Source organism: Colletes gigas, unplaced genomic scaffold, assembly GCF_013123115.1.
Source record: "Colletes gigas isolate AHSC1104 unplaced genomic scaffold, ASM1312311v1 Colletes_gigas_Sc00011, whole genome shotgun sequence".
Classification (NCBI taxonomy): Eukaryota; Metazoa; Arthropoda; class Insecta; order Hymenoptera; family Colletidae; genus Colletes; species Colletes gigas.
Window position 1 is genome coordinate 9,703,399 of NW_025106640.1, and position 25,916 is coordinate 9,729,314.

Sequence of the window (25,916 nt, forward strand, 5' to 3'; positions counted from 1 at the left end):
TGCCTATCGATCGATCGGTCGATCGATCGATCGATCCGTCGATCGATCATGAACGCGATTAACCTGGAATTTCTCGCGACTCTTTCGCCCGTGGGATTGTGTTGATCTGTGAGACTTTGGTGATGGAACATGTGTCGACAGTGATTTTACGTTCGTCCAAAGAAGAGAAGAGTTCCGGTATCGGAAACTTTGTTACGCGCGTATGAACGGTCTCGATCTGTCTCGGCCTCTGGGCGACTACAACATGAACGGTACGTTTCGAACCCTTGCGCTTTTTTTCTTAATACGTTTTGTCTTACCATGTATGAAATATGTAGTAGGAAATAAAATCACGATCGAACGGACGATCGACGGTGAAATTGTTTACATTTCGTAGCGCATGATTTATTTATTATTTATACTTATCATCTACCTATTTTTATCGAATTCAATTTCGATTCAACGATCGCCTGATCCGTCGATCATCTATTACGTTCTCGATCAGACCCGATAGTATCGTTATATTCTTCGAATGTAATTTAAATCGTTACTTTTATTTACGGCGGTCCTTACGTTTCTTAACGTTTCAACTTTAAACGCGTCACGGTCGGTTTTATTATAAATCAGCATCGTATCTCCGGGTATCTACGAAAGGAAGTCGAACCGCAGCCTGTCCGGAAACCAGACTGCAGAGATTCGTTTCTCTATTCAATTTGGTTTACCATCTACTGGCAATTCCGCGACACCCTGATAATGTTATCACCGCTGCAGGATAGTTTGTTACCGCAGGATCGGACCGCGACCGGTTCCTTCTAATTAGCCCGATCCTCGGGACGAGCTTCGCTGCTCTTCGGCGGAGTTGTTCTCGTCGGAGGATACACGCGTTAATGGTCACCGCGGGGCGGGCGCGCCGTACGTTTTCCATCAGGATCTCCGTATCGCCAGGATGTCCTGTGCGGTCACAGCAACACAGTCTACGCGCCTGCGAACACACATTTCACGGCGCAATCGCTCTTCCGACACCCCGTTGCTTGCTCGCCAATTTGTTTAATTATCTTTTCCGGGATCCGTCGACGAATATCTCCCAACCGTTCTCTGCTAGTTGGACGTTTTTCTACGGCGGAACAATTCCGATTCAACCACGAACAATTTCGCTCGAAACAACTCGCGTTATTTCCACGTTTCTCTCGGTCAACGAACAACCAACGACGTATTATCTCGGTGCGGAACGAGACCTATCGATCCTCGATTACACTTTTCTACATTCTTTCGTCTTTCTGGCCAAAGAGAACCCGATAGCTTAAAACGCAACATTATTGCATGGAACTGTACATAGAAACTGTTTAGGGTGTTGCAATAGAATACGATTTCACGTAAAATAATCAAGTGCATAGCAGTCGTGAGTACGTTTTAATGTCTGTTTATACTCGTCGAGAAAGAGCCGGGTATACGTGTAAGAAAAAAAAGTGGTAGTCAAGACAGTCTTCCCACGAGAAATTTCGATTTTTCTAAGCAGCGGCACTTGAACCCTAATCGCGCTGGAAGCCTCTTCAGTTGCTATCATCGAGTATAATATCGCTCATGGTTCAACGAGTAAGTACTCGTAGTTTTGTCAAAGGGAGAAAGTAGCACTTGAACACTTGTGTCCCACAGGAGTCAAAGACCCCTGACGCCGAGCGTTCTCCAAATATTGTTGTATCGCGTATCGATTGTTTAGTCGCGCGAGAGGATCTCGCGTTTCTTATCCAGTCCACGAAATCGTGTTTATTTTATCGACCGGACCGGATTTTCGTTAATAGAATCGGAGCCGTGGAAGCACGATTACCCCCTTTCTCCTCCCCGATGCTACTTTACGATTATATTTTAAGGATCCGAGGATTCCGTTGGCTCGCCAATGATATCGAGAGACATTATTCCGTGCTAGGCGAGGCGTGCACGTCTGTAATATCTGTATTATCGTCCGTCTTCGAGTTGCGTGTCGATTAGCCCACTCCGCAGGATAACCGTTTTCTTTTACGACTAGTTTGCGCCAACACAAGTCGAGGGATCCTTAAGCCTCGTGGTGTTTGCTTTTCGACCATTTCGTCGTAAATTCGTGGACATTTTTTCCGATCGATTTGGATTATAGTCTTTAGCGATATTTAAACGCAGCTAGGGATTTGGCAAAAGATGATTTACACCCGTGTAAAAACATAATGCTAAATTTTGTTTGATAAATTATAGCCGAGTTGAACTGTGATCGTTGAAACTATATTTGTACAATTCTTGTAAACGGATGTCGCGTTTGAAAATATTCAATAACGAACGAATCGAGAGTTTTCGGTCGCAAAAATTTATAAAAGATGGACGTCGCGAACGGCGCACCGAGCGAATAGCCGCCTTTGTGCCTTTCTCTCGAATACACCTGCGAGTTTGTCGGCAATTTTGCTCAAACTGGCGGATTCACAGAGAGCTTACGCTGTTTGCAGAGGACCGTCGATCGTCGCAGGTCCCCGCGTCACTACGTAGACGCGCATAGAATTCATAGTTTGTTTCTAGATAGCTGATACAACGAGCCGAGGATATCTTTCGATTCGAAGATAAGTCGGGTATTAGAAGGGCCCGTCGTATCCGGTCCGGAGTTATACAAATAAATCCAGATTCGAAGAACAGGACGAAGCCCGTCCTACGGTTCCAAGTACCGCGGCCAAAGAGAAATTAGAAACCGTGAATAGACTATTACCGCGAGATAAAGGGAAGAAAGAGATACGTACGTTGCTAGAATTTCGTCAACGATCGTTGACAAGCAACTTGGTTGATATTTACTTGATCTGTTGCTTGTAATCGTATATGTTGTTTGCGATCGTCGTTATCGAATGCTTGGCAAGCGTAATCTTTTCCGTAAGGAATAAAGTTCATTACAAGAATAACGGCTACTATTTTCTCGGAAACGATCAATCGATAGGATCGCGTTTTAAAATGATTCCATCTCCTTCTTCTCCCCGTTCGATCGCACACTCTTGGTGACGGTCCTCTTGGCTCTAGCGAGTCTCCGCTCGTGCAAATCTCCTCGGGTAAATTGAATTTTTGTCGTCGACGTAATCTCCAAATCGTTTTCCTCGGTGCGAATGCATCCCAGTCGTGCGAATGTGGGTGGCTCGACCTCTCGACCGACCGACGTGACGCTACGCGACGCGACGCGACGCGACGCGACGCGACGCGACGCGACGCGACGACGATCGGTTGGAACGAAACGAAACGGAACGGAACGTGGCCAGGCAATCGATGCCGGAACTTTAAACCTCTTTCTAGGTGACGGCGTTCTTTCGCCTTAAAACGCGGCCCGAACTCTCGTTAAATCAGCATCGTTTGTTTCTAAGTCGGCGGCGTTGCGTTCCAGGAAGCAGCGACGAAGGCGATTCGACGTCTGGCACGCTGGTCAGCGGTGGCACGGGAGTCGCCGAAAACGCGAAAATGGACGATCAGCATAGACCGCCGTCGTCCAGAGAAGAGGACAAGTCCCCGTGGGACTACAGGACCGAAGCGTACCGTGAGTGGCGGAATTAGATTTTTCTCTTTTACAGAAAATTACCGCTCGAACCCCGTTCGCGAACCGCGGCAGCTAATTGCGTAAATTAGAATACTGGGTCGACCGCGCGGCACTTAATGTTACGAATTACGGTGTAAATTATCGCGAGACGTGGCGCTTAATTGTCTGCATTAGAATAGTAGGTTATCGCAGTGGGTCGTCGCGAGCGGTTATCGAGAGGATTTAATTTACTAAATTGCAATATAATCGCCACGAACATTGTGGCATTTAATCGTACAGCCTGGATCGCGTCGTGGTGGTTACTTTGAGTTCTCGCGAGGGTATAACGCGTCTGTATCAGCAGCAAACGATTTAGCCGATAATCTTGTTTGATTCGCAGAGGACGCGTTGAAGCAAAAGGAGCAATCGAACCGCGAATGGGTATCACCCGTGCCGGAAGTCGAGGTGGGTGGTTCGGCGGCCGGCGGTCCTCAAGTTCGTGCGCGGAAGGACATTCCACGGGGTGCGAGGTTTGGTCCTTTCCTCGCGAAATGGGCAAGCGAGCCTTACAACCCCCGCTACGCTTGGGAGGTGAGTTGTATATTTCTTGTACGATTCGTATCGCTTTCGTCGCCATCGCCATCGCCGTTGTCGTCCTCGCTGACGTTCACGTCGTCCTTAACGAATTCACGAATGCTCGATCGGAGCTACTTTTATCGAGATGCCGAAGGTAATTATCGACTACTCTTCGTTCGGTCGAATCAAAATATTTCATCAAATATACAAGTACTAATTTCACCCTGATACCCCATCTCGCACGAGATTATTCCGACGAAACCGTTTGAAAGATGATCGATCTGTTTATGGTTCATGATCCAGAAGGAGGAATACTCTGCTTCGAATCAATGTCGATGGGTTTCCTATCCTCCTGTTATAATCCCCGGTATTATCCGGCAGATGCTGAAGATGGAAAAGCAGTACGAGAGAGGGAAACGGACGGACAGAATCGTATTCTCGGTTCGACGGTAGACAGCTGGTCGGTTCGGTCGCATCGAAGGTGTCATCCGTGTTGACGGATCTGTCAATTGGCTTACCTCGGACAGTTCTCTCTCTCTCTCTCTCTCTCTCTCTCTCTCTCTCTCTCTCTCTCTCTCTCTTGTTACAGTTCCCGAAATTCTGAAAATTGTGAACGCTCTCCGTCGACTCGTCCACTCCCGAGTAGAACCTAAAATCGGTACACAATGTTAAATCCAAAGAAACAGTGCTTGTATCGCTTCTATCTTATCTTAATTCGCAGCTTTTTTCTCCGCTTCTGTAAAAAGATTTTTCTCGGTAATTGCAAAAAAAGTTTATTATCAAATCGATTGAAATTGTCGTTGAAAAATGTTTCTTCGTTGCTCTGGTTCCGATGATTCTCGAGGGGAAAAACGTTGCTCGTTATGAAACAAGATTACGGCTCGAACAGAGTTGCTAACTAGCCGCGTACCGGTCCAGAGGGTGTGATAGATATGATAGCGACCAGCGTTATGTTACGTTAGCGCATGTCGCACTGACAAAATGTAAATGGCACCATCCATCTAACTGCCGACAAAAAGGCAGCCGGAGCCAACTGTCGGACCGGCGATTACGGAATCGATTAAAGCCAAACTACCCCTTCGTTTCGTCGGACCGATCTATCAACCCCACGCGCGTAAACGTGCTAGCACACGAGCGGAGAAAACATCGCGACAGTGAAATCTAGCCGTGAATTCTCACTCTATACATATGTATATTTCGCCGCGTTCTTTAAATCAAGGCGAGGATAATTAGGAATAGTTATCGATGCAAAATTTTAGTATTTTTCTTAGCCTGCGGTACAAATATTCCACGCGTAACGAAGTAGAAGAAATGGGGCTGGAAACGCGAATTACGTTCCAGCGGCGGTGACGAAACGAACGGTTGACAGAAAGCGTGACCCTTTTCTGAAATTGGAGAAATATGGAAGGGATCCCTTTCGATCGATTCGCACGGTATCCCCTAATCCTAATCCTTTTCTCGCATTCTCAGGGAAAGAGGCGAGGTTCTCGCGCAACGGAACGAAAGGGAAACTGGAACGATCTAATCCGAATAATCGATAAACTATTATCGGTAGAATCGCAAAGTTCCGATGGAAATATCAAGAACGCGCGTACGTCCGTGTACGAGACTCGGAACAGGAGAAGACACCGAAGAATTAAGCGTGTATCGCGTCTGAATGGGATTCGATCGAAAAGGGGGATAGAAGGAAAAAAAAAACAACTGTAAAACCGAAATCTTTCCTCAAATTTCGTGGAAAGTTATTCGTCGTGTACACACCTGAAGCAGAACCGAAGCAGGGAAGCGTCGTTGTATCGGAGGGTAGCAGGATTCGAGGTATCGGTGATACCCTACCTGCCGTCCTGACCAAGCTTCGTTTTTCGTATCCTCCCGAGAGGATGGGGTGGGAAGTGGAAAACGGGGGATTCTCTGTTCCGGGTGCATTTTGCTCGGTGACGCGTGTTCCGCAAAACTGCCGACTCGCGGCGTGCCTTCGTGGCGACTAAACCAATCCGAGGCTTAGTTCAGTCGCCTGAAAGACCCTCGCGTCGGATATGGCTCCAATTTACCGAACGATCTCGAGAACTCGCCTTAAATGATCAATCCCGTGCCCCGTTTATCGCACCGATTCTTCCGCGTCTCTTAATCGTCTTTAATTCTATCCTACCAAACGTCCTCGTATCCCACGAGTAACACCACTGATACTTGTAATACGAATAAAAATATCATATAAACTTGACGGTTATTACGAACACGCGGCAAGGGAAACGTCCAGTTTTTATAGGGAAATACAACAGGTTTTAATGTTTGAAGGGTGTATGCATTCCTATATGCAAATAATATGTTTCAATCGTATCGTTAATGGGACGCGTTGCTCGCGAGAAGAAACGATATCCACTTTTAGGAGTTTTTTAACGTTTATCCCGGTTCTCGAGATTCCTCTTGCTCGATACCGTTTATTTCCGTGTGTGACACGAGGGTCGTTCGCTTACGGGCTTGCCAGAAAGCAGCCCGTCCCCCGTCTGCCCTCTTTTCTCTGGTCGCTCGCTCATCGGCATATTGGAAGCATCGTCAATTTTTCCACGCGATCGCTGACGGCCCCCTCTTCTCTCCACGCGAATACGAGCCGCTGCCGCCGCCGCCGCCGCCGCCGCCGCCGCCGCCGCCGCCGGCTGGCTTTTCGAACGGCCACGAGGGAGAGAAAGAAAAAAGAACGGAAGATCGGTTGTTTTTCATATCGAAGCGAGTACACGCGCCTCGCTGATCGTGCGGACCACTTTTTCGACAAATCGGCTGGAAGGCTGCGCCATTAGCGGCGTATGTCGCTGACAAATCATATAAATGGCGACGCTCGGCGAAGCGTGTCCTCGCGCGAACCGCACGAGCCACCCCGGTGTTCGTAATGAGACAACTCGAAGCCGCAAAAAGCGTGATCGTGTATTTCGAATACGTATTCCAGCCGAATCACGGTTCGTAACATTTCGCGCGTTACTTGATCGCTGTCAACGAGACCGTGTAAACGCACCCTTCTTCTCCAATTCCCTCGAGACGATCTTCGCTCAAACAACAATGTCTTCTCGACGGAGTTACTTACTTCCCCTACACGCCTACCATTTAAGACGAATCCGCTACCCGGCCGACATAATTCTCGAGTAACAACGTAGGTGGTGCCGAGGGTAGTACGTACGTATTGTAGATGTTATATTAAATTCTTACCCGGGCTAGGAGCACGTATTCTAGACAATCGACGCGTCCGTCGTTCCGAGCTTTACAATGCGGAACACCGGTGTCCATTGTTCGTGGACATTGTCCAGGTGAACTGGTCTTTAGGGCGTTGCAGGAGGTCAAGCCCCGGAAGTGATTCGACAATGAGCCACATTATACCGAGTCCTCCTTCCCCCTTCCCTTCTCCACCTTCTCTTCCTTCTCGATTCAACGACGTTCTTATTGACTCGGCCGGCCGGCGTGTACGATAGCACGACGACAACACGCAGATTTTTTTATTCCTACGTCACTGCGCACGATTCTTGCTCGTCGGACGAAGAATCGACGCGGCGCGACGGTGACCTTTGGTTTCTCAGAGGCGTAGGGTTACGCGGCCGGTGATGTTCACCGTTTGAATTTGAAATCGGAGAAAGAAGCGACGAAGGGAAAGTGAGCGTTCCGCGGCCGGAACCAGCAGAGGAGAATCGGCAGGAAACAAGTGACAATCAGTGACGCCGCGCCGGGAATGTCCGGCATTGTGATGTCCGCGAACGGTCAGACATGCCAGGACGTCAAAAAATCCCCTGGACATCTATGCGAATTTACCGGCAAAGGGGATGACTCAGCCTCGTAGTAGCAGCAGCTTTTTGCACCCCTTGCACCCGGAAGTATACTTTTCTTCTCTTGGAATTCGCTCGGAAGTAGGACGTACTTACTTACCATCGTCCACTACTCGCCTGCCTGAATTTCGCTTTCGTTCGATGCGTTTTATTTTCCTTCGTTCCGAAACGATACGACATTTTTTCCTCGAAGCTCGTTGAAGCGCGACCACAGGAAAATTGCACGAGGAAAAGTGAAAAAATAAAATAAGACATATCGTTCCTTATCCCTCGGAACAACGAGAATGCAAGCAAGGGTCACTGGCTAACTAGCCCTTTCTCGAGGATCGGGTTTTTGATTGACGGGTTTTGGCCATGCTTGTACGCGGCTGCGCTGCACCTTCTCCTACTATGCTAATAAACCTTACGATACAGCTTTGTGCGTCCGAAATCGTTAAAGCGTATATTTTGACATTTAAATTTAACGGCAGCAAGTTCTGCATTCGGCCCTTCTTCTCCATTAACCCTTAGACCGGGCAGGGGGTTTTGAAAAAATAAAAGAAAGTTTGGCGACTCGCTTCGTAACATTTCTCTTGGACGCGATTGCTACGCTTGTCTCCTCCGTGAACCTATAAATTCCGTTTTCGCAAAGACCGCTCTGCTCTCTGTATATGTATGTACACTTTATCGAAACGATCGTCGCGCGTGCTTCGACTATATAAGGTTTTAACCGGGCTTTCTTTCTGCCAAACCAGCTGTAAACCTAGCTCTTCTCGCTTTGCCACCCCATCCTGCCCTCGGTTTCTCGTTTCTCTGGGGTGGCAACGGAGGGTGATAAATCTCGTCCGCTCGTTACCCCACTATCTTTCGATAATAGACATAACAGACACGTGTTGCCTAGTCGTCAGGCTGACCCGGCTATCCCGTACAAAGGAGACGCGTCGTCGGCATCATCGTCTTCAAAAGACATTGCTTCTTACATTGCTTCTGGTCTTTTCGTCCCTCGACGCTCCAACCTTGGACCCGTTTTAATTTACTATCCTCGTGGAACAACACAACTCGGGACCTGCTGAAAATAGATGAAAAAGATTCCTGATTAAACGCACGAGCGTGCGAGGCTTAGGCGGTGGCTCGAAAACTTTGCTAGTCGATAAGAAACACAGCGTGGCGCGTCCCTGGTTTCTCTCCTTGTCACCGTGCTCTGCTCTTCTCGCCCTCTTTCTCTTTGTCCCTGTTTCTACCGTTTAGGCAGTAGTTCCATGGGGTTAGGTTGATGGCGCTAGAAACGTCGGATAAGGCCCCCGCGTGTGTACGAAGCCGTTCCTCGTCTTCGCCGGCGTGAACTTAATTGAACTTGTTCGCCAACTCGTAACGAGAAGTCAAGCAAGTGCTCTCCCGGTTATAATTTACGGGAAACAATCGGCGCCTTTGATGTGCCGCCAATTGTCTCGGATCGGCGGGACTGTTACTCGTTGGGGGGAGCGTGAGAAAGAGAAGGAACAGAGAGAGAGAGAGAGCAAAGCGAAGGGATCTTTGCGCGATTATTGCTGCCCGCCTCTGAGGAGATTTCAAAATCTTTTTGCAAAACTGCATTTCGAGGGTGGAAATTCCAGCCAGCGGAGACGATCGTTTGTTGTTGTAAGAAGGTGCTATTAAGCTCTATTAAGAGCCCGTCCTCGAGCAACGTCGAAATAAACAAAATGGTAATTGAAATCCTGTCGGATTTTCTGCAATTGGCTTCGCCCTCGAAAACGATGCTACGAAACTGCTCGCGCTGAAATTCGTTCGATTCACGGTTGCTGTTTAATGCAACGAGATTTCCTTTCGAAATGATTTCCAACCGTCGGTCAACTTATCGTTAAAACGTCCCTCGTTCGGCGTTATGCATAATATTCATCGGTGAGGTAGGCCGGTCGGTGGTGCATTTAAAATTGAAACTCAATCCCAGCCATGAATCGACAAACAATCAACGGGGCAGAGTCATTGTTTTCCATCAAAAAGAGAAATGGAAGAAAATGTATATACATATCGCGAGAATGCTTTGGTACTCGCGATTGTTGGATGATTTTTCGTTTCTGCTGCCTCGATGGAATTACAACTCGCTGATCAACCGGATACGTATAATATTTCCATAGATTCCTCGATTATCAAGCTTTCTTCGGATCGAACGGTTTCTGTAATTGGCCCGGTTGGCTCGATTCTCTGGATTAACGGGAACCGATGGTGAATTTTGGCACGGATCTAGATTCCCGCGTTCCTCCACGGCCCGAGATTGGCAGAGTTCGGTGCGCGCACGGTTGACAGATTGTGTGCATACGAGCGCGCAGACCTTGCCACAATGACCGAACTAATCTGGTCCGGTTCAGAGAGGTAACCCAAGTTCAATATACACAGGAATACACTGTGCCCTGAAGGCGTTTCGTGTGTGCCTTCCACTATTGGCCTGCATTAATCACGACGTCGCTGGCAGCCCCGAGCTACGCAGGTTCCGGCGCGACTTAATTGTCACGCACGTTTCGCTGAGGGATTCGTGGTTCGGGATGCACTTGCGTCGAGAAACGTTCAGGTTAATCAACAACGCCGACGTTCCTTCCTTCCTAGTGCATTATTCGTTTCAAGATTCTGACAGAGAGTCGGTCGAGTTGGTCTCTCGAGTACCGTTCAAGCGGCCCGGCGCCGGTTCCTCGATTTCCTTGCTAATCCTTCTTGCGCGTACACTCTAATAAACCGAATTTTGGCAAATTTTCTGTCAAGCCAGCCAGCCAGCATCCTGTCTAACGATCGATCATATAAGGGGCTGGCAGTGACGCGACTCGGATATAATTTATACCGCTAGATACGTCGAGGGTAGCTTCCCTTAGAAACGCTGGAAGGTTGGGAGGGGGAAAGAGGTCCGAGGTGGGTCCATGAGCACGCGCCGGGGGTGGCATCTGTTTCGCGTTAGACACGGGTCGAAGGGCACCGTTTGCTTCGTCATTACTCGCATTACTTTTCTGGCACGAGTCAAGTGGGTCAAGTACAGGAAAGTATGTATCTAATCGAGGAGAAGCATGAATCCGGAGAGCCGACCGATTCGAATTCACGCCGTTAACTTTGTCCTACCTTTGCAAAACTCACTCGACGTTCAAAATGACGCGAATAGCATGAAAACACTCGATCGTATTCGTTAAGATTGGACTCGGTCGCGCAGTCGAACACCGATGTACATATGTACATATTCTACCGCAGATTGCGTAACGCGCGCTTTGATTTACGATTCGTAGTCCGCCTCGTCGTTTACCGGTTGCACGATCGATTGTAAAAAGAGCGATTTATCAGGAACTCGTTGCTGCTGTTGGATGGACGCGACTAAAGCTGCCTGCGAACATTGTGTCTCGTCTTCGAAATTAATTAAGGACTAAGCGGAGGCTGTCAGGAGACCTCGGTAGTCGACGAAAATCGTCTATGGTTCTCCATCTCGCTCGTACTTTAAACTAAGAGGAAATTAAGCAAAGATGTCGCCATGGCTAATGCCGCGTTTGAACGGGGGATTGCGCTGGCGCTGTACGACGCTCGGAATCGTAAACAGCCCAGTTATTTAGGGGATGATAATTGACCGTTTCGTTCTCCCCCCGTCACGCCGTGCCCCAGCGAATTTCTCGAAACTCTGGGAAATTCGCCGCTGCGCCCGGCCGCGCGATATGTTTACGAGCAGTCTCCTCTTTCTCTAGCATCAACGACCAAACCCAAACCGGGGGACGGTGGGCCAAAATCGATTTCGATGCGCTATCGTTACGCGAACGGCGATTACGTCCATATTGTTGTTGCCCTATGCTCGTAATCGCAACGATTAACACGTGAAGATTCATCGATCTCTGATCGTTGGAGCAAAACTTTTAATATCTTAATCTTGTCGAGATTTTATCGAGTGCGGCCGCAACCAATTATTAAAGAGGTTTTAGTTAAAACACACTGGCTACGATGTCTCGAAGTTGACGAGTCGGGAAAATCGCACGGTCGATTTTTCCTAGCGGGGGAGGACACGCTGTATTGGCTAAAAGCATTTTTGCGTCGGCCATCACGAGCCTATCATACGCTATCGATCCGTTTTATTCATAACTTTTGTCCCTCGTGGGGCAAGTTTCTCTCTCTCTCTCCCTCTCTGTTTATCGTTTGGCCTTAAGTTTTCCAGGAATAATGAATGCCGCTCATTTATTTTTCAATACACAGCCATTTAACTATTCTCTGTTTTTTTATAAACCATTTTAAATTAATTGTTTCTAAAAATGAAATAGTTTTCGAACATGGAGGGTATATTTTATTTGCTAGTAAAAGTAAATATTTCAGTCGACTTTGTTTCTCGTGCAATGTAGATTAACGCGTTGTGGACGGATAATTAAAATTGTCTTCGAACGCAAATACTTAAAAATATAGTTTATATCAGCTGAAATGTACGAAAGCTGAAAAGGTGGGCTCGCAACGTTGATATTTCTAAACGTTTCGCTCGATCTGTTTATTATTGTATACGAGTCGAGGACGTCTTCAAAGAAGATCGTCCGAGATCGACGCAAAGATCCCCAGGTAGTTTCTATCCACGATATCTTGATTTTCGAATGGGCACGTTCCACGTGACGGGTCCGTCGCATCGCTGCTAGACAGAAACGTCTTCTTCGACGGCAAACGATCACGATCGACCGTTTCTCTCCGTCATTGATCTCTCGAAATGTCGAAAAGGATGCGGAACCTTGCCGATTACGGGGGTCCATTCAGAAGGACTCGCTAGAATCTGCCGTGTTGTCTGGCAGCCTTCTTTCTCGTGGGGTATTTCTGGTAAAACCCAACCAGCCGACGCAGAAGGATATTTCGTCGGCTCGTTTTTGTTGGAGGTGTGAGGTTACAAAGGGAAAAGAGAAGAGATCGCGTGTTTTGTACGACACGGTTGTGTCCTGGAGGCCCCATGCCGGGTGAACGAGAAAGATTCCTCCTGACCGCGTGTCCTGCAGATTAACCGACGACCGGGATGCGTCTTGTCGGCTGTTCGCTCGTTCGATCCTTCGTCCCTTTTTCGAACTTAGGATCGTCTTCCTCTCACGAACGGACAAATTGAGGTATTCCGGATTCGCAGGATTCTCTTCGTGAAAAGGTCTTGTTAAATTAGTCTGTTGAAACGCTGCTGCGAAACACGCGTATTCGTAAAGTATAACGAACGAAAAGGTAAGAGGAGAAAGAAAGAAAGAAAGAAAGAAAGAAATGAAATAATGGTGAAACGATCGTCGGAATAGACTCGTAGAATAAAGTTACGAGTATAATTAAAAATAGAACTCGCACCGGAAGTGATTGGATAGAAAAACTTTCGTAATTTCTTACTTAACGTTATATCTTCTCCATTTTTCCATCCATCGTTAAAACCAGAAACACGTCGTTCAATTATTATCGCCAACTTGTACCCGCGGGCTAAGTGTCAGCTGATTTTCCGAAACGCACGGAGATGGATGAAAATTCATAGAGAAAAGTCAGTGTGTAAACTGGGAATGTAATTAAAATGGTCGTGCAATTTCTGCCAATTTTAGCAATTTCGTTGCGCCGCGGCGCTAAAGAGGCTCAAGGAATCATGCAATTATAATTTATTCGCGTGTCGCCCGTCGACACCGACGTTTTCTCGCGCTCTCTCCCTTTCCGTTTCTCTCTTCCTCCTTGTCTGCCTTCCGCTTGGCTCGCGTTTGTTCCCATTCTCTGTTCCCTTTGAACCATTTTTCCCACCGTGTGTCCGTCGTTATTGTGCCGAAATAATACGCGACTCGTAATTAATTCTCTTCCATTCGACGAGAACGAACGACGGGAATGGAAATTATTACTTGGAACGAAACGTAGAGCATTTTCGTCTAATCGTCCAAGAGTTTTGGACGTTAGAAGTCTCGGAGCTCGTAGCCCCTCGTTTGCAGCAGGAAGGTTCCGTGGCCACGATTATACGAACGAACAAGATCCACGGCTAGCCAAATCTGTCCTACGAATTGTTAGCACATGTCCGAGCGAGCCGACAAAGCGGATAGGAGTTCCCGCTGAGAGGTTTCACACCAAACGACGACGAGTCTCTTCGAAAGGCATTGAAAATCGAACGAAGCAGGATGCTTCTGCGCGCATCGAACGTTCGAACCGATCGAGAGTCGAAACGCTAACGATTATCGAGGCGTGAATTTTAACAGGTTCCCTTTATATTTAGCAAAAACGCTGCTCACCGTAACAAATCCGCCAAGTATCTGCGGCAATATCTTAATCTGTCGCGTTAGAAGAGGAGAAAAGTCCCATCGCGATGGTTCGTTCGTGCCCATTCTCCGGAAACGGTCCTTAGTAGGCCCAGCACAGCTAAACTAGCCATTATAAGCGCCGAAGAAATCCCACCGTCTCGTTTCGTCTACCTTTTCGCCAAACTGTCCCACTTTTCGGTCCGACATAATGGGGCATCACCAGCTTCCTGCACTACCTGAACAACCCACGCGCCGATCAACCAACGAAACGACCACGCGAGAAATCATCAAAGTCCCAAAAGTTACGAACAACTTCTCGGTCGAGACATCTTATCGTCGATACTAAGATCTCGACGATATTTTTCGCAAACTGCTCGATCGCGTTGTTTTACGCGAAGAACATGCTCGCTGATGATCCGATGTTTTGATGGTTTACTCGAACCGTGGATTATCCGGGATACACGGATGAGCGAGGTTCTCTGTTGGGAAACAGCGTTCCGTCTCCCGGGGCTTGGTAACCCTGATTACACTTACCTGCAAGGTAGACGCTTATCCACCTGCAGAATTCATTGATTTTTATGACCGCACCTAGTTACACTCGCCACCGGCAGGTGGTAGAATAAAACCTACCATCGGTCGGAAGCCTGTGATCGGAACTCGTCCTTAGACACGTTCTTGATAAGCGTTCGAAAGATTTGCAAACACGAATCTCGACAAATTTGCTTCCCACAAAACGCAAAAAGCTTTTAGAAAATGTAAAGTTATATCGTAGAGTTATAGGTCCTCGGTAGAAGCGTAAAATGTGCGTAGAGTGGCGGGGAAAAATTAGTCGGGAGGAGCATCGAGAAACAGGCTGTCCAGGGGCGTATCAGGGTGAAACGGTTGACCGACCAAGCGTCTCGGAGCATAGCGCGAGCTCGCGCGAGACAATTGAAAAAATCACTTGTCTCGCCCTAAAAGTAGGGAGAGCCAAGTGTACACCCTATTGGATGCTGGAGCAGGAAGTAACAGTAGCCACGATGCGGTAGAGCAAGGGTGACGAGAGGGCGATTTATTCGTAGGCGTTAGTCCGTTAAACGCAATGTCCCGGATCCGAAACATTGTGGCTTACCTCCGGAAATTCGCATTCGTTTCAACTATTTTCTACGCGGGCACCCCACATCCATCGACTCCTAACTGTCCTCGAACTTCCTTCCAGTCGCGTCGATAATAACGCCAAGTATACAGCGTACGACGACGAAGCTGAAAAATTGTACCTGAAAATGTATATAGTTGGTCGTTGAATGTTGGTTGGTTTTTTTCCAGGTTCATACCGGTGGTAGCGGAGTTAGGGGTTGGTTGGACGCATCCCACGAAACGAATAATTGGCTGAAATATGTCCGAAGCACCAACAGTCCGCACGCTGTTAATATGCGTCACGTGCTCATCGGTGGCCAGGTAATTAACGACAATCTTAACGCCAATATGCATCGGTGTTCGAAATAGCGATGCGTCCGTTAGACGTAATGTCCGTTAACTGAATTTCCGTATTTATCGTTAAAAATGATAAGAGAACGTGAAATGCCATCGATCGTAACTTCCGGTCACGTTCGATGTATGTATGTACGTTCCCTTTGCCACGGAGTTACGCGTGCTATGCTAATTGTATTACAAGTCGGTACCAACGCGTCGTAACATACGCCGTCGACCATTTAGGAAATTCGATTTCTAACGCAACCGACACTCGATCGACAGTTGGAGCTAATAGGAAGAAATAATTACACGGTGTCAGACCCAGTCGCGATTAATTTCACGCGTGCTAGGTGAAACTAATAAAAAAAGTTGGTCGCACGGTCCGCCACTGTTTCCGTGACTCGTTAACGAGGCAACGATGGAAACGCAAACCTTGATTAACAATAACTTCGTACCTACTACCATTCCCATAATTTTCATCGAACGTTTACGATCGTAACCGTCAAACGGGACGACTTTCTAACGTGTTCGTTTAAATGTAACGAAATTCCAACATCGAGTAACTTTCGTAACTTTCGTAAAATTTGTCAAAATTTGAATACCGTCGTTGGTTGTCCGGATACCGTCCGAACGGAAGCAATGGAGGTCACGGTGTCAATTTGGGGTTGATCCCGGGCTCGCGTCCTGTCGGCTTTCTATCTATGCGAACGGTGGCACATGGTATTCGTGGCGATGTGGGCGCGCCCTAAGCTACGCGTATACAGGGTGTTTAGTTATTAAGTCACCCCACGGGGTCGTTTCGTCGACTTGCTATACGCCCCGTTCGCAATCGCTGTGGGAATGGGGGATGCGGTTCTCTCTCTGTTAGAACCCCCCGAATCACCGTTCTAATGGGAACTTTTCAGAGACCTCCCGACGACGATACCAAGATTCCTCCTATCATTGTTTTCGAATTTTATGGACTCTGGATGGATGGATTACGAGCGTCTAAAAAAAACGTGTGTCCCGCGGAGGCGAGAGTTTGATGGTCGCAACGTGCGCGAAATCGTTGCAATTTCGATCGATCGTTTTTATGTACTGCCTAGTACTAATTCCGTGGCAATGTTCATGGTTATCGGTGCAGCATCATTCGTATTCGTTTCGAGCGATACTCGAACTAGCTTCAGATAATTTGCGACGAATGGTGCCGAGAGGGTCGGAAGATTCAAGTGTGTCATTGTTCGCAGATGGTGTACGAGGCCGTACGAGACATAGTGGCGGGTGAAGAGCTTCTTCTTGGAGTTCGAGAACCTCTTCAGCTCCAGGATATGCTCGGTGAAAATACGACCGAGGACCGAAGCGACAGGGAGACCGGTGAGTAACACTCGTCTCGTACAGTTATCAACGCGCTCTTTCGACCTTTCCATACATAACAGTGATCGAAATTCGGAAATAAATAATAGTTATTAGGGCGGTTGTAGAAACATATAAAAATGTCGTAGATCGATCGAGATTACCGACGTTCCAGCGGAAACGAACCAACAGATAATCGAACCCTCGAAAATATTCTCGATTGTCCGGGGTGCGACGGCAAACAGGCTTTACGACTTTTCGTGCCGATACCCATCGCGTTGACTCGTGCGCGTGCGTTCGCGCGAGATCGCTAACGCGTACGAGTCGAAACCTGGCGGTGCGGTGGGCAGGTGTCTTTTAAAAGTTGAGTTACCGCTGATGCGAGGGAGGACAGAGGGTAATCGTCGACTGCACGAGCTGCTCGTCATGCACCCGTGATTTTAGCGTGATTCACCTGGCCGCTCGTAACGTATTAACCCCTGTTCTGTTCGGTAATAAGAGCCGATTATCTCGAGATAGACGCACTCGACCTGCGCGTCACCTTACCCCGTGCCACTTAAAATTTCGTTGCAAAGCGACTCTCGCGAGCCACAGGGTGTTCCGTAATATCATATGTCGAGAACAGTTTCGATACTCTGAAATAAATAAAAGGTTTGGGTTCGGTTCGGTTCGATACAGGCACGAATTGCACGATTTTTCAAACAACAAGATTTTAAATATCCCCGTAAATAATAATAGAGTGGATTTTTTTTTCGCGACTAAAATTTGCTGGAGCTCCATCGTCCATGAACCATGAACCATGAACCATGTACATACTATATTGGAGAGATTCGCAACGGACGCGACGGGTAGGGGTTAAGCATTCGACCGTTTGATAATTATTTGGTTGTAACTCCCGCGCGACAGTCAGAATATCCGGATGACTGCGAGACGTAGATTAGAGGGGGTTTATAAACGACAGCCAGATGTCGCGGTAATTAACCGAGATTATTGTCCAAGTTCGAGCGGCCCGATGTCTACGGTTCGTTCGTTGGACGATTTTTCCTCGTAATTTCACCGGCTCGTAAATGGATAGGAGACAGCAAACAGCGTAGCGCTACCAGCGCTCCACTTCGTTCTTAATTAAATCGGCACCCACCCCAGGACCAATTAAAATTTCAAAGATTTCGTTTGTTATAAATTTTCTACAACGAGGGGAGCCAAATTTCTAGTTTGCCAACCCCGATCCAGATTCCACTACGGACAAGCTGTCCCGGAAGCATACGCGCCAACGGTTTCGGCAAATGTTTATTCGTAATTACGGAAGTTCGAGCGGGAAATCTAGGATCGTCGATTAAATTTTTCCCTTCTAGATAGCATTACGTTCCGATTATTAGATATTTTTTTTACCGAACGACATGATAATTCCATCCTAACCTTACAGAGCGTTAGAAATGGAAAACGTGTGCCGTCTATAATGTACAGAAAAATGGTGGAACGGCATCACCGGCACAGCCATTTTTACGAGAAATCTCTGGCAAGCTGGTGCGTGCAGCGAGAATAATGATGTCAAACAAACGGTACACCATGTATCAACCGTTGCGAGGGATGGACATCTCTACCCTGTTTCTCGTGAACGGATCATTTTTTTATTTTCGAGGGAGAAGGGTCGAAACAGACGCAGGGAGGAATAGCTTTAACGTGCCTACGCAGGGGGCGTGTGTATGCACACGAACGCATTAAAACAGCGAGAAAATCTCCGCCGAAACGTTTCTACGGTTTCGATCGTATCGTTTAATAGATCGGTAAAACAAAATAGAGATTTTTTTCATGCTGAACGGGGAAGAAAAATATTTCCTCCGTGCAGATTTTTGAAAAATAATGCTCTCCCGCCGAATGACAAGCGACACGAGGGTTTATGATTCCTGGTCAGGCGAACTTTTTCGACGATTCGGTAAACCACGGTGCGTGAAACGCGTATTGGGGCGTAGATGCAACTGGCGAAATGGCAGTTAGCGTGAGTTATGGTTTTGATTTTTCGCGGCGCCTGTTTTTTCTCTGATCTCTGCCCCTCTGACCCCTTTTCCCGCTACACTTTTCGTTCCCTCTACGAGTCGCATCCCACTACGAGACGCTCCTGGATGGCTCTATTTAGGGTCGGAAATAATTTATGACCCGGTATTGTCGATTAACGCGCGCGTAACCTGGCCTCAGGGACGGTCTAGAGAAAAAAAGAAAAGGCACTGCCTGAAAAAAAGGGGTATCCGCGCATAAAAGGGCACGCGACGCTGTTTTCCGAGGGGGTGGCAGGCGCGTGCGGGGAGGGCCGGACGAAAAAGCACGACACGCCGCAACCCTATTCGATTCGTCCAACCAATAACACGTTCTGTTCTGTTTAACGTTTCACTCGGTCGTGTTTCGACGCGCTGAGAAACCTTCTTTGGAACGTGAACAAGTTAGGACCGCGTCGAACCGATAATCGTTATTTTTTATCGTAAGGATACTTTGGGATCCCAACGATACATTCGTTTCGTTTCGTTCTTTGTAGGCGTGAAATCAGTGATCGTCTTGCAACTATAATAAATTATTTGCATAGTACCTTTAGAGAAAATGTTAAATTCGTATTAGCAGAATGATATTTTCTTTCGTTCGAGTGTTCCGTAACGATACAAATGCAACGCTATCGTGGTATTTCGAGGCAGGGGTGCCGGTTCCGCTTCGAGGTTCCCTCGATTCGCTCGAATTCTTTGGCGTATCTACTTGATCCTGGTCCGTCACGATGTCACGGGAACATTGATTTCCGTTACTTTTTCCCATGCAACCGCCAACTGACGCGGCTACAGGTGTTGCCAAGTGAATCCCACCTGTTGACTTTCCACGACGTAATATTTCGTCAGGGCCAGCTTTTCGTCAGTCAACGCATATATGTATGTACTAGAATACATATACGTATGTAGCGCAAATAGCATCGAAATGGTATACGACCGAATGTTACGCTGCTATGTATTCTGTAATAGAAATAAACTTATCATCGCGAACATTTCCCTTTTCAAACCTGTACACCGATTCCTCTCTAGACTCGAAATATTTACGTACGCGTAATTAACAGCTACCAAAGACTAAAGAATTGATAGGAAACTCGTTTGTCCGTTTAAATTTCCCCCTAATGTTCTTCTTCCTGTCGTCCAATCGTTCATTCACCTTTTGTCTAGTTTTCCAAGTTGTTTTCTTTAAAGTGTTCTTCTCTAAACGCCGACAACGATGCCCGTTTACGAGAGAGCGAGGTCAACCGCATTTTTCATTGTTTAAATTCACGGCGTGCTGCTTCAAATTAGTCGTGGATGGAGAAACGATTAACGTTCTATGGGGGGTTAGTTCGTGATGTGGGGCGTAGTTGGTGGCGTAGGGGTTGTACCCGGTTCCCATGAAGGTCCGTTGGGGGCTATCGTTCGACCATATGGTTGGAACAAGTGTAGCGGCAGATTTAAATAACCGTTGGAAGACGGGTGTCGTTTCGACTTTGTTATCGGCCTGCCTAATATTCGATCGACGGTACATCCATCGGTTAATATTTTTCCCATTATCGTTTTAAAACGGTTTTAACGTCTTCGAGACTGATCCGTCCATTCTCGTTGCCCCTTATACATACATACGTATGTACGTATAATCGTGAGTTTGCGGTTTAAATATTAAACTCGAAAAGAAGATACGTTTGCAATGTTTTCTTCCGAAATTTAAATGCTTGAAAAACGATTGTTTCTCGTAGCGAAAATATTCGTTTTCTTTTGCCAATTATATTCTCCGTAAAAGTTGAAAGTACCCGTACTCTACCTTACCCTCGAGTCGATAGAGATTCTCCAAAGTAAAAAGTGACTCGTTGTCTGGTTCACGAACTCTTGATTTAACCTGCCGTTGCTTCTGTCAGTTGGGGGTGAAACGAGACCGCATGGGGCAACGGAGTCTCACCTGCGATTGGTTGGCCAGCGAGCTCGGTCGTACCAATAGGAAGCGGTTCCGGACACCCCATTCGCGTTTTCGCTCGCGGGACAACGTACGACCGGCTTACCGGTGCATCATTGCGTTCATTGTCTTCGTTGACTGTTGCAAGCATCGTGGCCGATTAGCGAAAGAGACGAAAGGTATTTCGCCGGTGACGGTCTTCACCGCGGCAGTCTCGCTATTTTATTAAGTATTCCAGATACGAAATTTCCAATTTCCGATCCAACTCGAGTTTTAATGATCGTGAACCGCGGCGGTATTCAATCGATCGACAAGAATTTCTCCTGTTTTCAGTGCGAGAAAGAGTATCGAAACAGTGTTTGAACGTTTTTAAAAAGAATAAATAATCGGAAAGGAAGTACGAGTTGGTGGGACAGCTCGTAGACATACCGTGTTCGGATAAAGCGATAGTGCTGGTTTGATTTAATAATTCAGAAACAATACCGGCGTCCACTTGTCACGCCACTCTCCGCTGGCCCCCGCGTAGTTCTCGATCACGTAATTCGGCCACACCGCGACAGGCCACGTATCATCGTTCTCGGGGGTAGAATTTATAGAGCCGCAGCCTGTCCACGAACTGGAACGGAATTACGACTTCCAGCCTGTTTCTTGGTCGTCGCGCGGTCTCGGTGTTGCTGCTTGACGCGTTTTTTCTTTCGTCTGGTTGCAGCTTCGCAACACAGTGGGACCATCGACGAGGACAAAGAGGACGACGAAGAGGGTGAGACCAGATGCACCGTCTGCGATAAGCCTTTTCAAGACATCGAACTGTAAGTACATAAACGTTCGATTTAACACAGAGAGCCAGTCTACGCTGCACCGATTCCCAAAAACCCTTCGATACCCGTCGATAAACTCCGAAGAACAAAGTACTTTTTCAGCAACGTTTAACGAGGGATAGAACCATCGAACGGCCCACTAATTGCTACGTTGCTGTTTGATTTCGTTGAGCGAATAATTGAAAATCTCAGCGTTAGTTGTACTCGGTAGGAAAAGTGGGGCCTCGAGCACGCGAACTGTTTCGAGGGTTCACTCTGGCGGTCCGATCTCTCTGGGTTTTTCAGGGGTCGGTGCTGTATGCGTTGCGCCACGAAACGAAAAGCGAAATACTCGACCGATGCTGCGAGACTCGCATTGTTTGATTTCCGATTTCTTCCCACGATTCAACGTCGACCAATGCGTGGATAGATCGAGACACGCGTTGCTTCGATCGGCTGCCGCGGGCAAATAAAATAGCTCTCCTAACGAAGACGAAACTATCGGTTTAAAATATTTATTTGATCGGTCGCGCGATCAGGCGAGGTGTTGTCGCGTTCGGTCGAAATTCGGGCATCCATTCGGTTTCGTTCCGTTTGCCGTTTCCCGGTCCCCTGACAAGTCGCAACACCAGCGACTTCCGTGTGGCACGGGTCGGCGGCGGCAGAGTCACCTGTTGTGGCGCATAAAGTACGCGCGAGATCCGCATTCGGTTGCATCGAACCACCCCCTTATGCATCATCGAAGGCGTCGCGTGCCCGCAGCTCATCTGGCACGGCGCACCGTCACCGTGAACCTACTATCTCACCACGAATAGGTTTCACGCGACACGTGTGTTCGAGGGTGTAAAATCAATGCCGGCACACACCGTGGCACATCCTGTGACCGTAACCCGCGCGACCACCTCGCGACACCCTCGAGGTTCGTGCGCGCCGTCGCCTCGCCTCGCCTCGCCTCGCACGCCTTTCCGTCTATACGCGATGACCACCCTCTTCCTTGGGGGCGTGTGACCGTTATTACGCGAGAGGTTGTCCGCTGCCGCGCTACCGGAGTCACTTAGTCATCATCCTCGACTGCACCGAGCGCAGTCTTTGCTGTGTTGCGCTGTCCCGGGATCGATTACATCCGAACTCTCTTGCTCGAGAGGTAGTTGCCCGAGGTGTTCTTGCCGCGATCAAGCTCGAGGAGTTGTTTCCGATAAGCTCTTGGGAAGAAAAGAGAACGTGCATACATAACTCCGCCGTAGGACGATGCCAGTCCGAGTCGCTGATCCGAGTTAGTTCGGACTCGGAATCCTTGCGGTAAAGTTATCAACCTAACCGATAATCGTGGTATTTTCTTTCCAGATTGGACAGCCATCTGGTAACCTGTCACAGATACCCAGCGGAACAACATCGGTGCGACAGCTGCCCCCGTGCCTACGCTTGGCGACCGCTACTCGTTCGCCATCGAGCGATCGTTCACGGTGACCTTCGCAATTATCCGTGCGAGAACTGTCCAAAGGTAAGTGATCGCCTTCGTCTCGAAGGCAAAAAGACCCGATACGTATCCCCCCGGAGTAACATTTTCAAAGTTTCGCTAACAGTCGGACAATCCACAGGTCTTTACGGACCCGTCGAACCTTCAGCGTCACATCAGGACGCATCACGTGGGCGCGAGAAGTCACGCGTGTACCGAGTGCGGGAAAACCTTCGCGACCAGCTCCGGTCTGAAGCAGCACACCCACATCCACAGTAGCGTGAAACCGTTTCAATGCGAGGTGTGCTTCAAGTCTTACACCCAGTTCTCGAATCTATGCAGGCACAAACGCATGCACGCGGATTGTCGTACGCAGATCAAGTGCGGTAAATGCGGACAGACGTTCAGCACGGTGACATCGTTGTCCAAGCACAAGCGATTCTGCGACTCGACGCCTCCGACCGGTCCACCCGGAGCCATGCCTCAGTTGCCGACCTCAGCACCCAGCCCTTTTCTCGTCTATTCTCGGCCTTCCGTCAGCCTGCCGGGCGGCCTGCCCTTCTATCCGCCCAGTCTGATGGCGCCCTATCCCGGTATCTTCCCAAACGCTTCAAACTTCTTGAACCCTCCTCTCCTCTTCCCGCCCAAGGTCGAGGAAACCGAGAAAAGAGGCGAGAGCCCGAAAAAGGAACGTTTCACACCGCCGAGGGTGCTGCCGCAGCACAGCAAGGTCTCGCCATCCACCGGCGAGGAAGCCACTTCCTCGTTCAGACCCTCCCCGGCTAGACCGCCCGTTCAACCTACGCCCGACAGCGACGACGATCCGACGAAGAAACCCAGGGAGGCCAGAACCAACGAGAAGAAAAGCAACTCGGCGGAACCAATCGCGAACCAAGAGCCCACGGAACAGCCTCTGGATCTACGAGTTCGAACCAAGAAGCAAAAAACGAGCTGCAACCTCGTCGAGAGAAAGAGTCGCAGTCCGTCGCCCGGGCCGATACCGATGGAAGAGGCCCTGCCCGCCCCACCAGCCCCGCCAGCCCCCGATCATCGGAAACCCGACGAAGAGAGTCTCATGATGGTGGAAGTCGACTCGAAGGACGTGGCCAGCAGTCCACGATTGAGAACCAGCCTGGCCACCGAGCAACCGCCTACCAATACTCCGCCGCACATGGCCTATCCCAGACCGATTCATCCGATGTTTCTGGAGGCGATGTACCGTGGGCCCACCGGTAACTTTCCAGGGTTTCCGACCGGGCATGCACCCCATGCACCCCCTGGATCCGCTGCCGCCGCCGCCGCCGCCGCCGCCGCCGCCGCCGCGGCCGAATCTAGGTTATTACCGCCGCTACCACCGTTCGGTCCGCCTCGCGGACTTCCTTTTTTAGGGACTCTTATGAACGGGCTCAGCGGAGCTAGACCAGGCGGAGGAGGATTCGATCTGCTCGCCAGACCACCACTGGCTCCGTTCTCCGGCGTAAAGCCGTTTCAAGAGGCTGTCATCGCGCCTCACCATCATCACCATCATCACCATCACGCTCACGGCAAAATGAAAGACCGTTACTCGTGCAAGTTCTGCGGTAAGGTATTCCCCAGGTCGGCTAATCTGACCAGGCATCTGCGCACGCACACCGGCGAGCAACCGTACAAGTGCAAGTACTGCGAGAGGTCCTTCAGCATCTCCAGCAACCTTCAGAGACACGTCAGGAACATTCACGACAAGCAACGACCGTTCAAGTGTCCTCTTTGCGAGAGGTGCTTCGGCCAGCAGACCAACTTGGACAGACATCTGAAGAAGCACGAAGCCGACGACGGTAGCGGCGTCGTCTCGGTGGCCGATTCGCCGGGCAGTAGCAACGAAAACGAGCGAGAGGATACGTATTTCGACGAGATCAGATCGTTTATGGGGAAAGTGACCTACGGTGGCGAAGCAGGTTACGGGCTGCCGTCCCATCATCCGGCCTACATTCCCAGTCGTCTGCACGAGGTGCACGAATCCAAGATAGAGACCGAGTACGACGAAGACGAGGACAGCGAGGAAGGTGTTTCGCCGTTGGACGACGCCGACGGTTTGTCGCCCCTCGAGGTCAAAGATTCCACTCCGCCGCCACCGCCGCCGCCGCCACCACCCCCGCAATACGATCTAAAGCTAAGGGAGAAGCAGGAGTTGCTCAACAACAATACCGCGGAACCGGTCATCGAGATCTCTACATAGCCCATAGGTCGGCCATAGTTCACCTATCAACGCCGAGACTCTTTTAGCGACACGTAGGACCTTGTCTACGCGTGACATCGTCTCGATGTCATTTTACAACTCTGGCCACTCCGTCGATCGTGTTTGCGGTTACTCGTACACAGGAACATTTCCAACCGATAATGGTTCGCCCCTTGTATCGATAAATTCTTTTCAAAGACCGAAAACCTGACCCAAATGCGAGCAACGGGAAGCCTACTTGTTTCGGTAAGTCTTGATAACTGTCACGCGCGGGAAAACAGTTTAAACGCTAAAATTTCGTACTTTGCAAAAGTAACATCGAAATCACCGATTCTTAATTCGGGATTATTTTTTGTTAGCGAAGAGGGTGTTGCTTCGGGAGTGTTTCTGTTCCGGGCGCGTACCGTACTCTCGCGTTGATTTACACGCGTCCTCGGATCGGATACCATACTCTCGCGTCCCGTGTCTCTGTTTTCTCTATTTTTCTTTCTTCTTTCTTCTAGTTTTCCACCCTTTACGCAAGATCGTAGAGAGGTGATCGACGTACACCACTGTCCTTTCTCGTACGCACGCAGTAACGCACGTTCGGTACGAGACGGCTGTTCTATAACGTAGTTCCTACAGTCTGGTTTTCTTTCCACACGTGCACGTAATTG

At 48.7% G+C, this 25,916-nt stretch overlaps 1 protein-coding gene across 1 annotated transcript; it reads left to right on the forward strand.

Annotated features, from left to right (window-relative positions):
- The first annotated feature begins 202 nt into the window (after window positions 1–202).
- LOC122398234 (histone-lysine N-methyltransferase PRDM16-like) lies at window positions 203–25,260 on the forward strand. Its single transcript, XM_043397935.1, has 8 exons — window positions 203–251; window positions 3,359–3,508; window positions 3,888–4,078; window positions 15,375–15,506; window positions 16,748–16,874; window positions 21,502–21,601; window positions 22,934–23,090; window positions 23,173–25,260. The coding sequence occupies exons 1-8, from the start codon at window positions 203–205 to the stop codon at window positions 25,258–25,260; spliced, it is 2,994 nt and encodes a 997-aa protein (XP_043253870.1).
- Window positions 25,261–25,916: the final 656 nt, after the last annotated feature.